This window comes from Buceros rhinoceros, unplaced genomic scaffold (genome assembly GCF_000710305.1).
Source record: "Buceros rhinoceros silvestris isolate BGI_N320 unplaced genomic scaffold, ASM71030v1 scaffold17068, whole genome shotgun sequence".
Taxonomy (NCBI): Eukaryota; Metazoa; Chordata; class Aves; order Bucerotiformes; family Bucerotidae; genus Buceros; species Buceros rhinoceros.
Genome location: NW_010425349.1, coordinates 87,264 through 100,410, shown reverse-complemented (window position 1 = coordinate 100,410; position 13,147 = coordinate 87,264). Strand labels below are relative to the sequence as shown.

The 13,147-nt window shown below is 45.0% G+C and overlaps 1 protein-coding gene across 1 annotated transcript in view; it reads left to right on the top strand.

Moving 5' to 3' along the window:
- Positions 1 to 10,173, top strand: part of GOLIM4 (golgi integral membrane protein 4) — a 30,027-nt gene extending 19,854 nt beyond the window's left edge. Inside the window, exons 8-16 of the mRNA XM_010141123.1 lie at positions 2,031 to 2,198; positions 2,877 to 3,209; positions 4,149 to 4,387; positions 5,577 to 5,647; positions 6,120 to 6,232; positions 7,362 to 7,526; positions 8,227 to 8,295; positions 9,607 to 9,687; positions 10,018 to 10,173. Coding sequence (XP_010139425.1) covers positions 2,031 to 2,198; positions 2,877 to 3,209; positions 4,149 to 4,387; positions 5,577 to 5,647; positions 6,120 to 6,232; positions 7,362 to 7,526; positions 8,227 to 8,295; positions 9,607 to 9,687; positions 10,018 to 10,173 — 1,395 coding nt within the window. The remainder of the gene's footprint in view (positions 1 to 2,030; positions 2,199 to 2,876; positions 3,210 to 4,148; positions 4,388 to 5,576; positions 5,648 to 6,119; positions 6,233 to 7,361; positions 7,527 to 8,226; positions 8,296 to 9,606; positions 9,688 to 10,017) is intronic.
- The last annotated feature ends 2,974 nt before the right edge of the window (positions 10,174 to 13,147 follow it).

The window sequence follows — 13,147 nt, the reverse complement described above, 5'->3', positions numbered from 1 at the left end:
GACCAGGAAAGTTCCTCATAGACTAAATATAGGAAGAATCTTAATTTCCAGTACTAACATACGCTGGCAGCTATTTTTAAGCTCTTCTCCCCCTGGCCCCATTAGCTCCTTGGTATGTATTTGCTAACATCTGAAATTCCACAAGGGCAGATGCAGGGTCTGATTTAAGGTTCACCACATCCAAAGGGAAGCTCATATCCTTCTCCTGGCTTTGATCCCATTCTTTAAGTAGCAAAGTGGTGTCACACAAAGACTTTCTATCTGCAATCAGGCATTTATCACACGGAGAACTTTCCTGCAAGAGAAGGGTCTGGCACGCTCTTTGAGAACAGCAGGGATCCAGCGCGGTTGCACAGTTCCTCCTGCAAACTAGCTATGGAAGGTTCACAGGGGACTATTGCTGAGACACACAGCTCGGTGAACCACGCCTCTGTTTCTAAGCACATTCTAGACATTAAATATCAGTAGTCAATACTGCATGGACGAATTTGTGACTGGAATCTTGAAGGCATTGTAATCTTTGTACTTTTCCATAGCTCAAGCAGCCAGGCAGATTCATTATATATTTTTATAAGCCCTGTCTTCCTGCCAGTATTAATACCTTTGAAGCTGTGGCCTTGAATCCCAGAGTTCAGCTTAGTGACTCGTGCAGCAGAACGGAGCACTGGACGTGCCCTGTTTACATACCCTGGTGTATTAGTCTCTCTGTATGGTCACTGAGCGGGGAATAAAAATAAATCAGAGAACAGCGTATTAGCCTTATGTTAAATAAATACTATTTTTTCCTCTAAAATTTCTTATTGGACTCTCCGGCGGTTACTCAGGAAGCAGAAGTATCCCTCTGGAATGACAAGAGTAATTACTGTGCATTCTGCTTTGCTTTTAGGCCCTGTTTTAATGGATGCTCTAGTCTTTTGGAGATGCTTCGAGGTGCGTCTGGCTTCGGAGCTGTTACGCATTGCATCCTGTCAACCTGTAGCACTGTGGCTATTGTTTTGTGTGAGGATTATGCATTGTACATCAATGCATCACGGCTGGCTGCTCTCCTGGTGATTGCTGTTATACCACACTACGCACAAAACGACCCACACAGCCACCGAGTGGAAACTGTAGCCAGTTTTCCACCTGAGTTTTAAAGAGGATTACGAAATGCACCTCTGCCTTCAAAATGGGTAGTGAACACACCCACTACCTCCACTGGAGCAAGAGAGAAACCTCTTGTGAAGCACCACCCGCCTTTTGTATATGCAGCTGATCAGCTTTTGTAAATCCTGCCCACCTCAGCAGTTTTACTTTACAAGATAACCCTGTTGTTCATCTGCTGTCCCCGCAGGGACTGGGGCACCAAGCAGTCTGGATTCTCATACTGGCCTTTAAAGCTTTTTGAAAGCATCCTGATCTTGTGCAAAGTTAAACAGTAAATCAAATTACAACATTTTATGGTTGCATTTCAGGAAGACTTTAGAAATTTACATTTTCTCTCTTCTTTTTTTTTTCCCCTTCTCTTTCCCCTTGCTCTTGACCATGACTTTCTTTTGCCTCGGTTCTGTATGTTGCTGTTGTCTTGTGTGACCTGTCTACATGCTGAGGATTTGGTATTTTCACAGCGTGTGTATAGACGTTAGAACTACTCTTTGTGAAAGAACTGCACGTCTCTCTACCAGTAAAGGAGAAATTGTGGTGCTCTCGATTTCCCTCGCTTTGGTCTGCCAGGAAAACTGCGTCATCCCCTTCTGACAATTCTGCTTCGCATGAGTAGAACAAATCTGCGTCTTTGTTCCACAGAGATTTTTCTGATACACTTTGTATGCATGTGCACTTTGGCTGAAAAGATTGCGATGAATCGATGTTACCTAGTGTATGGGAACAACCCATTTTACAAGCTCCCTTCCCTTCTCCTCCCTGGTGTCTGCTCTAATGTGAATATCGAGTCTTTCTACCACGTGTCTTGCCAGCCAGTTTACTCCGAGGCGCCTACGTCATGCTACGAAGTTGATTTGGACACGCTATAATTAACGTGTTGCCTTTAGTCCCAGGTTGAGGAATACAGACAGCTGAAGGACACACTCAACAAAATGCCAAGTTTCCGACAGCCTGAGAAGTTCGAACAACCAAACGAGCAACCCGAGGTGCGAGCACCCTCTCCCCACAGCGACCTCCCGCTGCACCGTGAAGCTGAGGCTGGGGAGCGTAAGGAGGTATAAAGTAGTGACTGGCTGCGGATGCTGTCAGAAATGGTTCTTACCCAGCAGAACACTCAGCTGGCACTTCACTTCCACTAGAAGTGTTTAATTGTACACGCTTGTCAGTTCTTGAGAAAGCAGTGAGGGACAGTTTAATCTTGAGTAGTAGAGAAATATATTCATGATGACCTTCTGTCACGTGGCTGTAAATTCACTTAAAACTGGTTTATTTAAGCTGCTTTAAGAAGCTGCTAAAAATCTTAATTATTTGAGTATGAAGCGGTGTCTAATTAGATACCTCGTGTTACAGAAAAGCTTTAACAAGTTCTGAAGAAGCAGGCTTTCCAGGTGTTTTACAATGTTTCAGTGGCACACTTAAGTCGGTATATTTAAAACTGACCCACTACCCGATGTTCAGAAAGAGAAAGAGCAAAGTGTTGGGTCAAGTCTGGAAGTTACAAGAGTTCTTGGCTACAGAAACTAAAACTACAAAACTACAAAACAATTCTGTTCCACTTCAGATAAAACAAGGCTCAACCCACTTTATGATGGGATTGTACAGCACCTCACATAGCTCCTGCCTACAGCTTCACGACTGCAGGCTGGAATAAGGCATCTCTACCTGGTCCTTGGCTCTCGTGAGAATATGTAGTCCATAATATCTTGTGCCACATAATCTTGTCTGTTTTGCAGAACGAGAAGCCAAAAGAGAGAGAAGAAATAAACACCCAGGAGAGAGAAGACAGAGCTGAGCCTTTTCATGTGCAAAGAAGGGCTAATGAGGGCCAGCACAACAAAGAACTGAATATCCAGGAGCAACAAGAAGCTGGAGAGGATGATGAACAGCGTGTTGACCAAGTTGAAGAGGAACACAAAAAAGAACTTGAAGAGGAGGAAATGGAGCAGGCGGGTCAGCCCGAGCACTTAGAGGAGGAACAGGATCAAGCACCAGAAGAGCATGAGTGGAAGAAAGAGGAACAGAAAGAAGAAGAAACCAACATGTTGGGTGATCACCTTCATTCAGAGGTACAGAACTCTTTTCTTTTCTTTTCCACCAACTGACCAGAATTACTGTTTAAATGGAGGCATCTCTTACCATTGCTGGCCCGGTATTGCACTCACCTGTTTCTAGGTAAGGTCAGTGTCATAGTTGTAGAAAATTTGGGATTCAAAGCACTTGGATGCATAGGATTCACGCTCAACTTCAGCACGTGCATCTTCCCGTGCTTGCCAAGTGCAGCTTAATGCTGATAAAAACAACAGATGGAAAAAAAGAGCAGTCAGGTTGAATCCCATCTCCGACTTGAAATTTGAGGTCCGTGGTAGCTGATGGGAGAAGACAGAATGAGACTCGTCTTCAGCACTTTGCAGAGCTGTCCTGCCTCACTCATCTGATGCATCTCGGCAAACGGCAGTGCGTTTCCTTGTCAGATAGACCTACCGTCTGTAAACACATTTCCATCTAAATGTTCACTGTCGTTTGACAGGAAATTTGAACTGCCGGATGAACATGACTAGAATAGCCCAGGGAGATCTGTGCACAGCAATGGCAAGGCTTGCTCTGCCCAGCTCTAAATAAATCCAGCAAATCCCAGATTGACATTCTAGATTGACTCTCCAGTGGAAAATACATTTCGCTGGTCTCACCTAAGGCTTTGTTAACACTTGGTCTCCCAGCAGATTAATTGTGTGACTCCAGTGTGATGAGAAGCCATTGTTGGGGAGGTGCAGCAAGAGGTTAAGCTGTGAAACTGGAGATAAAGTCACTGCTGACTGTAAAAAATGTGCAGTGTCTCACTTAAGGCTTAAAGCTACTGAAATCAGCAGTTAAATCGATGGAAGCATATTTGCTGTCATGTCAGCCATCAAACCTTCCTTTTTCTGGTAATATGTTGGGGGGGTGGGTGCTAGACTTGTTTCTGATCATTGGAATGATGATTAATCGATGACTTACACATTTGACAGTTAACATCAACAAAAGCTGTAACAAAAAGACAGAAGCCAGCTTATCAACAACAACTAGAGCAGCAACATCTTGCAGCCCAAAGAGCAGAGGAAGCCAGTCAGCTCCGAGAACATCAGGAATCGCTGTACCAGCAGAGGCTGCGAGGACAGCTATTGCGGCAGCAGCAGCTTCAGGAGAGAGAACTTCAGCTGCAGAAACAGGCGGAACAAGGAGAAAAGCTCTATAAAAAGCAGCTGAGGTTAAACTCCTTTGCATGCCTTTGTCATGGTCTGTGCTCTAGTTTTTAGGGCTTTACACCTTTGAAAAGAGGGGGGTTAGTGCTCTGAACCTGGACTGCCCCGAAACTGAAGTCAGCGAGTCTCAGCTCCTCGTTTCCCGGGATAAATCCAATTGGGATTTTTCCTTATTTTTTTTTTTTTCCCCTTCGCTGTGGAAGCTCTTGAAGTCCAGCGTGGTGAGCGCACATTGTCGTGCACTTCCATGGGGCAGGTTAGGGGCTTCTGGCACGCAATGGCCCTTGTCTTAAAGCTTGCTTTTAATTAGTAATTATTTTCCACTAAGCAGCAATGATGATCTTGTAGCACTGAGGAGCTTCAGTATCAGATACGCACAAAGCACCTAAGCTAAAGTTCCTCTTCAATGTAAGATGCTGTTTTTAAGTAACTCCATGAGGACTTTCTGGACAACAGAGACTAGTGTTACCTGCATTGTAGAGCCAAAAGCATGATTTCAGGAGAAACCAACACCTGTTAGTCTCATAAAGTTATTGTGAATGCAGTTACATATTCATTGTATTGTACCTTCTACGTGCTTTCACCCTTGATGTCCTATTTCCTTATGATTCTGCTTAGTTCAAAACTCAGTGACAATTATTTTGTCTTGGAATCTTAAAGCCGTTGAATTTTCTTTGCTGAAACACTGAAATATTAATTATTAACTTGACCCACATTCTAAATGGGTTTTGGTATGAGAGCACCTTTCATAAATTGTTAGTCCAAATACTCGGTCCTGAAAGAACAACACCACGAGGAAACACCTTTCAAAATGAAAGGTAAAACCACTAACTCAGCAAAATAACTGATCCACGCGGTCTGACTTTACAACCCTTTTTCTGAGAGGGTCTTTGCTTCCAGTTCACAGCATTTGTGCTTTGATTAGGGAATACACAAGCTTAGGAGTTTTGAATAACAAGGCAGGCCTCAGTGATAGAGAAAAATAGAAACACAGAAGTTTGTACAGTAGGTAGAAGAAAGTCTTTTCTGTAACGTTTCTTTCAGGAAGGGTGATGTTGGGTAGTAGAAAGCTAAACTGGAGCCCATTCTGGCAGGAGCTGGGAGAGGCAGAGGTGCAGTAGGATGGTCTGTTTGTTAAAGCAAAAGCGCACTTATTTGACACTGAAATGATGTGTTTGCATTCAATTTTCTCAGCCAGCAGGTTCATTATGATAACATGGACCATGATATTGTCCAAGGGGAAGAGGAACAAGAGGAAGAAGGAGGTAAGACAAAACGTATGTCCCTGCCCTGTCACAGGTTCCCTGTGCGCTGCCTTTCCTGCGAGATTGTAATCCTAATTTCACATCCTGTTTAGATTCAAGTGAAATATAAACTCACCATTTAAAACCAGACACTCAGTTAACACTGGCTGAAGTGACTGGCTGAAATACAGGAATTCCTAAGGATCAAATCCCCATGCCTGAAAGGCACAGCATCCTTTTGATTGAGTGACTAGGACAGGGCTTTGTGGATCCTGGCTACATTTCTGGCTCTGCTTGTAATTTTGTTGTATCTCTTCAAATGACACGATCTTTCAGTATCAGTTTCCTATTAGCAGTAAAACAATTCTGTTGGCTTGGTATGTTTTGGGGGAGCTCTTTGGTAAAGGCTGCCTGCTGCTAAAAGCACTCTGGGAGTTGTATATAGGGGACTCAGAAAGGCTGTAATACAATCATAATGTCCAAAATTTGTCAGCTTACGAACGTGACAACCAGCACCAGGATGAAGGCGAAGATGATGATCAGCATAATGCAAATGAAGAGCAAGAACCAGAACGCCAAGCAGAAAATCAGCAGGCTGATGAATCGGTGAGTATGATTTAAGAGGCTGTGGATTGCCAGAGTGAAAACAGCGAAGTCTCATCTAACATAATTGATGCGTTACAGAAATAAGATGAACCAGGGGTCTGCTGGGAAGATGAGTTTGGCAGTTTAGAACTACATCTAAAATCTGTTTAAAGTTGTCCTTACTGATCTGGGAAGAAGCAAGCTGCTTTTTGGCATTCCTTTGATCTGTGCTTTAGGTGCTGTAAAGGATTTGGGCTTAGCTGAGACTCGACCAGGTAAACTTTGGACTCAGAAAAATAACAGGAGTAACTCATCGGTGGTCAGTCAGAAAGCGATGACATTATTTTTCATCCTGTTGTTAGTTAAGAGGGTTGGAGTCAGCTCAACAGCTGCTGAAACCAGCTGGAGTCAGTACAGAAGTGAGAGATGGTGAAAAAGGACATACCTCAGTGCTGAACAGCCGTGATAGCGACTGCACAGAGGTCTGGCTGCAGGAGATTCAGTCCTGAGCCTTCCCCCAAGTTCCATCTTTCCTGGCAGTGCGGAATGTCAAGTGTATCATCCTCACTCCCTCTCCCGTGGCAGATTAAGTTGTATAGTAAATGTTTCTACAGGATCTTTACCTCATCAGCTGTAAAGATATCAGAAAGGCTTTCACTGAATGATAAGCAGAAAGAAAATGCTCGTGTTCTGAATGGTGAAGTATGATCAAAAGTGAGTGTTGTTTTATTATAGGTGTAGACAAGGTCAGTGGGGCAGGACAGGCTGGTACTGAAAGAGCACATCAGCTCTTTTGAGCCACGAGCGTTTAAACTCCTGCCTTTTTTCACCTGGACTTACCAGGCATTGTCAGTTCTCAGAGAGTCAGTAAACAAAAGGAGTTCAGCAGTCTGTATAACAAGTCATCGGGTTCAGTCTGGTGTTGAGCAGATGTGTATCCACCCTGCAGTTGTCTGCACTCAGACAACTCTCTTTCAGGAGTGGACACCTCTGCATTGATCTAGTGACCCCTGATGCCTGCAGAGAGATCCCAGGTGGTTTCAGTGGTGCGAGGCTGGCTCTAACACAGCGCATTCTAGAGCACCTTCCAGGTTAAAGGGACCATGAGATAAAAATACACACTTAACATCCACTTCCCAAATTACAGAAGGCAGCCATGGAAGATGTGAATCCTGCTGATGACCCCAACAATCAGGGAGAAGATGAATTTGAGGAAGCTGAGCAAGAGAGAGAAGAAAATCGACCGGATGAAAATGACAAGCACAAGCAAACCGGTCAGAAAGAAGGACACCCAGGAATGGAAGAGCACTTAGTGGTCAGTAGAGGGAAAGGAAGCACCTGGAGGTCCCCTTTCAGGGCAGGGTAGCACAGCTCGGGGAGAGAGCACTGAACTTTGGTTGTTAAAGTCTCTTTTAAGCCGTGTATGACATGCGCAGGCAGAAGTGTGGAGTCACTCCTGGTGAAACACTGGTATGGCTTTCATTGCTGGCTCCGCTCAGGGAGGTTCTGTGGTCCTATAGTCCCAGCTCCCTGTATTTACCTTGACACGAGGCCCTGCCATAACACCCGTTCATACAACCTCCACATCCTCACACACATCCCCTCCATGCCACCCACTGCAAGCAGTGGTACCACTTCCCTTCTGGGGCCATGCCAGGAAATGCTGCACATTTCAACGAAGTTTGAGCTCTAAACTCGTCTAGGCAGAGACAATCTGTATTTTTATGGCATTGGTCTTTAATGGAGCGAATATTTCATCCTCTTCCTGTGGGAAGTCTTGCTTTATTCTGGGAAGTGATTTTTTATTATGATCATTCTGCTGTCTGTTTTTTAATTTAGGGCAGATGTAAATCATGGAGCCAAGCTATCATTAAGGGTAATGAACACACTGGAAGTTCTTAGGCCTTTATTGTTACTTTGGCTTTACATATAGTTCCAGGCCAAGAAGCTTTAACCTTCAGTTAAAGTCAATAGGTGTGCACATAGAACTCTATTTTTCTGTGATCTGTCTGCAGATGGCAGGAAACCCTGACCAGCAGGAAGACAACGTGGATGAGCAATACCAGGAGGAGGGAGAAGAGGAGGTAAGAAAACAGGCGTGTGTGGACTCAGGTAGCACAGCACATCCCCATTAACACTCAGGGTCGGTGTCTTTTGGAACTGATGCACCCAAATTACTTTGACTTTGAGACCGAGGAGGTCTTTGCCGTTACTCTGCTGTTCGCTTCTGCCCACAGTTAGTGTTACTCATGTTTCTGCGCTGCAGTCCGTTAGTCTGCCATGCACCACAGTATTAATGGGGCAGTAATTGGAAAGATTAAGCTATTTACAACACCAGGAAAACCTCAAGCCCGCTGAAGGTCTCTGAAAACCTCATTAACTTTGCATCTCTAATCACCCCCTGCCGTTCTGGGCAGACTGCTTCCTCAGCCAGTTACTATTTAGCTCAGATTTTGATTCTTCTGTGCTCCTCCTGGGCAAGCTACGCTATGGAGGCTCCAACTATTTGTGGGGTTGCTCAGGAAGCTGTTAGGAGTTTGCTTTGAACTGGAGGAGAAGAGGAGGGAAAGGGACTCTCGTTGTACCTGCGCTCGCATACGCTGCCCTGCAGTTCTTCAACACGTACCTCATCGATGCTATTTTCTACTTCATACGTAACAGTGTACAAAAAGCAATAGAAAAAGCTACTCGTTACTCCCTTACAGGGAGCACACTGCTACATTAGCTTAGAATTCACCAGTTCAGAATATGGGCGCTTAACTCAGACCAGGCCGTTTGGGACATGGGGGTGAGGGAGAGGGCTGGCATATGGGAAAGGGGTGACAGATCAAGCTCTGAACTTCTGGAAGGCAGATGCAGTGTGGCCTGCTCTCTCCAAGAGCAGAGATGGAAGAGATTGTTCTTCTCTCCCAATCCCCTCTTGCTCTTTTGTGGTTTTCCAGGAGCAGTTCGCAGAAGGATTGCTTGACTGCTGGGAAAAACACGAAGTTGCCATTAAATACCTGTGTTTCTGAACAGAAGCAGTTCTCAGAGTCCGCAGTGGGGTGGAAGCGTGGGTGGAAGCTCTTGGCTGTGTCACGGCGCTCTTACTAGGAAGGGCAAGCAGAAAATTATATTTATGTAAAGTGAAAACATGGAACGGGAACCTGACTGTGTTATCTGCTGAGGAGAGGGTCTGTGAAAATGCTAGTTGAAAATGTGCTCTCAGAGGAAGCGAGTTTCCCAGTTGGGTTTGCTGCTTGTTTTTTATTTCCTTTAACCTCTCCATGCCCTCTCCTCCCTTTCCTATGACTCTTCATTCTGTAAAGTGTAGCTCTGAAAACGTGTACATTTATGCCACAGGCTACTTTTTAAAAGGAAATTAAAACCTCTAAGAACATCTTTGTGCTTTGTAGGTGCAGGAAGATTTGACTGAAGAGAAGAAACGAGAACTGGAACGCAACGCTGAAGAGCCATATGGGGAAAATGACGACAACGTAAGTACAGTGCAAACCCGCTGACATGGGCGAACACTTCACCCAACTGTCATCACATTCCAGGGACGTTCTGTGACAATTGCTGTGTCCTGCTTTAGGTCACAGACCTTAACAGTTCATGCTGTCCCAGCTTCCTTTTGCTCATCCTTCCCCCACCATTGATTCTTGCTGCCCAGGAGCCTTTGGAAATCATTCCCTGTTTCTGTCCAGGAGCTCTAACTGCAGCTGAGGGTCATTTCTCCTCAGTTTCATCTCACTGCCCTAAAATGAACCATAAGGAAACTGGCAGCTGCGCTGAATCTGATTTTTTTTTTTTGTTTCCCCAATCAGGCAGATGAAAAGAATAATGAAGGAGCAGAGCAAGAGCAAGAAATGCAAGAAGGGCACAACCAGAAAGAAGCTCGTGAAGAAAATTATGAGGAGGAAGAAGAGGAGGAGGAAGGCAGAGCTATTGCAGCAAAAACTCGCAGACGAGGGGAGATGTAGTCCTCCGCCTTTTTTTTTATTTTTTTTTTGCAGCACACAAATTCCTGTTTTGTTTGTTTGGTTGGTTTTTTTTTTTTTTACAAAAAACTTTCTTAGGATATTTTATTTCCAAAAAAAGTTTGTGTTTTACACTTGTTACTTTTCTATTCGATGCTTTCATACGTTTATATGAATACGGTATTTTGATACTCTAGATTAGAATTTCTTTTCTATTAAAGCTGTACATAAACAGACATCCTATAGGTTTAATTTTTCATGATTCCAGGCATGTTTTATCAAGGCCATTTGGGCACACACCTTCACCTTGTCCCAGTCTGACAGAGGTGCTTGGTCTAATTTCAGATACATTCCTCGTCTGAGGGAATACCTAGTGCCTAAACCCAATCGACACTGGTCACTGTGACTCTCCTTGTCTTCCTTGACACAACGGCTGTGACTCAGGGCTGGCCACGGCGCAGGCAGCTCTGCCCAGGGGTCGTGTCGGTCGCTGGGATCTCACCAGGCTCTTCAAACCCTTGAAAATAAGTTCAGGCCTTGCTCTTTGCAGGACCAGGCCTTTGATAGGTGCAGAACACTTATAAAATATGCAACTTTTCTTTTACAAGCCTTCAGAAAGCAGCCAGGTTGACAGCCGTTAATTTTGGCAGCTGTTTATATGCAGTTAAATTATGCATTTATGCTAATGAGCATACCTGGGTACTCAATTACATGCGCTTCATAGCAGAGGATGCGAGTGGGGGGGGTACTGAGAGGAGATGTGAGCTAGAAACCAAGCCAAACTTGAAGATGCATGATGCCAAACCAAAGCACTACAGCTGTCACGGGAACGAGGATTTGCAGAAGGAACAATGGTTTTGTTCTCCCAGTTAGTACAGAAAATATTTGTCTGTAGAAGTAGAATTATGTCGCCTCAGTGACGTGCTTTCTGGAGACAGTAGAGATGGTTACGGCGTCTTAACATAATGGGTGCAAAATGAACTAAGGCCTTTCCCTTCCTTTGCTTATTTATTTGTAAGTAAGTTGCTGCTGGACGGATTTCTGTGTCCCCTGGTGTGGAAATCAGCCTGAAGACCAGTCCTCCAGCGTACATCTCCAGCTCCGCCTGCCGAAATGTAAGGGGTGGGGAGGAACGGCCCAAAAAACGTGCCTTGGGAGGCTACGAGGAACATCCAGTGCGTGAAGAAAGACAGTATTTGTATTGGTGCAGACACTAGTTATTTAATGGGTGTTCAACGGAGACCGGGAATCTGGAGTTCCCAGCTGCTGGAAATGAGGCGCACAACAGCTCCCCGTGAAAGCGTGTGTTAATATATAACGGGAGAGGGCCGGGGACTCATCCCTTTTTTAATAATGATGCATAGCAATGGTTTTAGTTTAACTTTTTCTATGAATGTAATTTAATTCATTTTTTTTCTACTAACTCAATTCCGGTTTATAGTTGGTTTCCATTGTTTGCAGTTTTCCAAAGTATCCCAGACACAGGACTTATGTTTCATAGGAATATTTTTGTCAGCGAGGATTTTGGGTTTTCTAGTTACCGTAAATCAGAGTTACGTTATGTATAAAAGTTTACATGATGCTGTAAAATGTATAATATGTACATAATCTTCAGAATACAATTATTTTGGTAAATTGGCCTGTATTTTTAATGTCATGGTGACAGTATTTAATTATTTGAGGCATAATAGAACTTGACTGCAGTCAATAAACTAGGATACAGTTACTGATCTTTCACAGGTGTGATGGTGTGTTGTGGTTTTCCTCGTGATCCGCTCACGCTCCACAGAGCACAGTGGAGACTGGCAGAGGACGGGGGGGAGCCAGAGCCACGCTGGCATGGTCAGGATCGAGGTCCTTCTCCAGTTGGAGCAATAAAGCATCTGAGCCTTTACAGCAAAGGTGAAAGAGCAGGAGGGAGGGAGAGCCCAAGCCCTTTTTTGTGTGTTTCTCATACAGACAGGACCAGTGTCCTCTCTTCTGCCCACCCAGTGGTGCAGGAAGCCATCTGTGCTGTCCCTGTTGGGGCCACTGGAGCTAGGAGAGCCCTGGCAGGGGAGACGACTGATACTGGAGGTACAGGTACGTGTCAGAACTCAAAGGGCTCTTGTGTGCCTTATCACAGGATCTCACCTAAAACGAGCATCAAGCATTTATGTTGTTTGGTACAGCATTGCCTGTGGAGAACACAGACTGTCTTCTGCCGTGCTGACAGTGGAAAAAGGCACATCTAAAGTCACCTGCAGGTACAGGCTATCTGCCAGCACAGCACCTTCACACCAAAATAAGCTGCTTCTTGCTTCTCTCCACTTGCCTCGGCATTTTCCTGGGTACAGATGAAATGAAACAGGTGCTCGCGCGTTCTGCTGGCTCGTGGCTCCTCCTGTTGCCCCTGCCCCGCGCCTGCAGCATGTTTATTACGCAGCTTTGATGGTATCCTGTTGTTCACTGCTTCGCTTGGATAACCTGGGGCTCCAGCCAGAGTCCAGAGAGACAGCAAAACTCTGCCCAGAACGAGAAGCTGCAGAATAAGGGCTCCTATTGTGCGCTGTACCAGCCAGTATTCACAGCGGATGCAATATTTACTTCAGCAAGCATAACAAGTCACATCTAGTGTAAACAGGCCAAGAAAGTCTTAATGAAAGCCTGCTCTGTCCTTAATCCAGGGCCTATTCACTTCAGACAAGAGTTACTTGACTGAAGATCAACTTTCTGAGCAAGACTTCAGACTCGGCTGACAATAGCAGCCCCAATAGTGTGTGATCTCCGTAATGCGTCCCAGCACCACTCCAGCAACAACTGCTGGTGCTTTCCCACGACTCCCTGGCCAACGTCTCCCCGCCAGCGTCTTGGAGCTCAGGCTGGCATGACTCAGAAAGTAACTCCTCAGTTCTTCCAGTGTTTTCTAGAAAGGCCACACAAGACCCTGCACAACCACCTGCTCTGTGGCTGCTCACCCTAAACTCCTTCTGAGCTC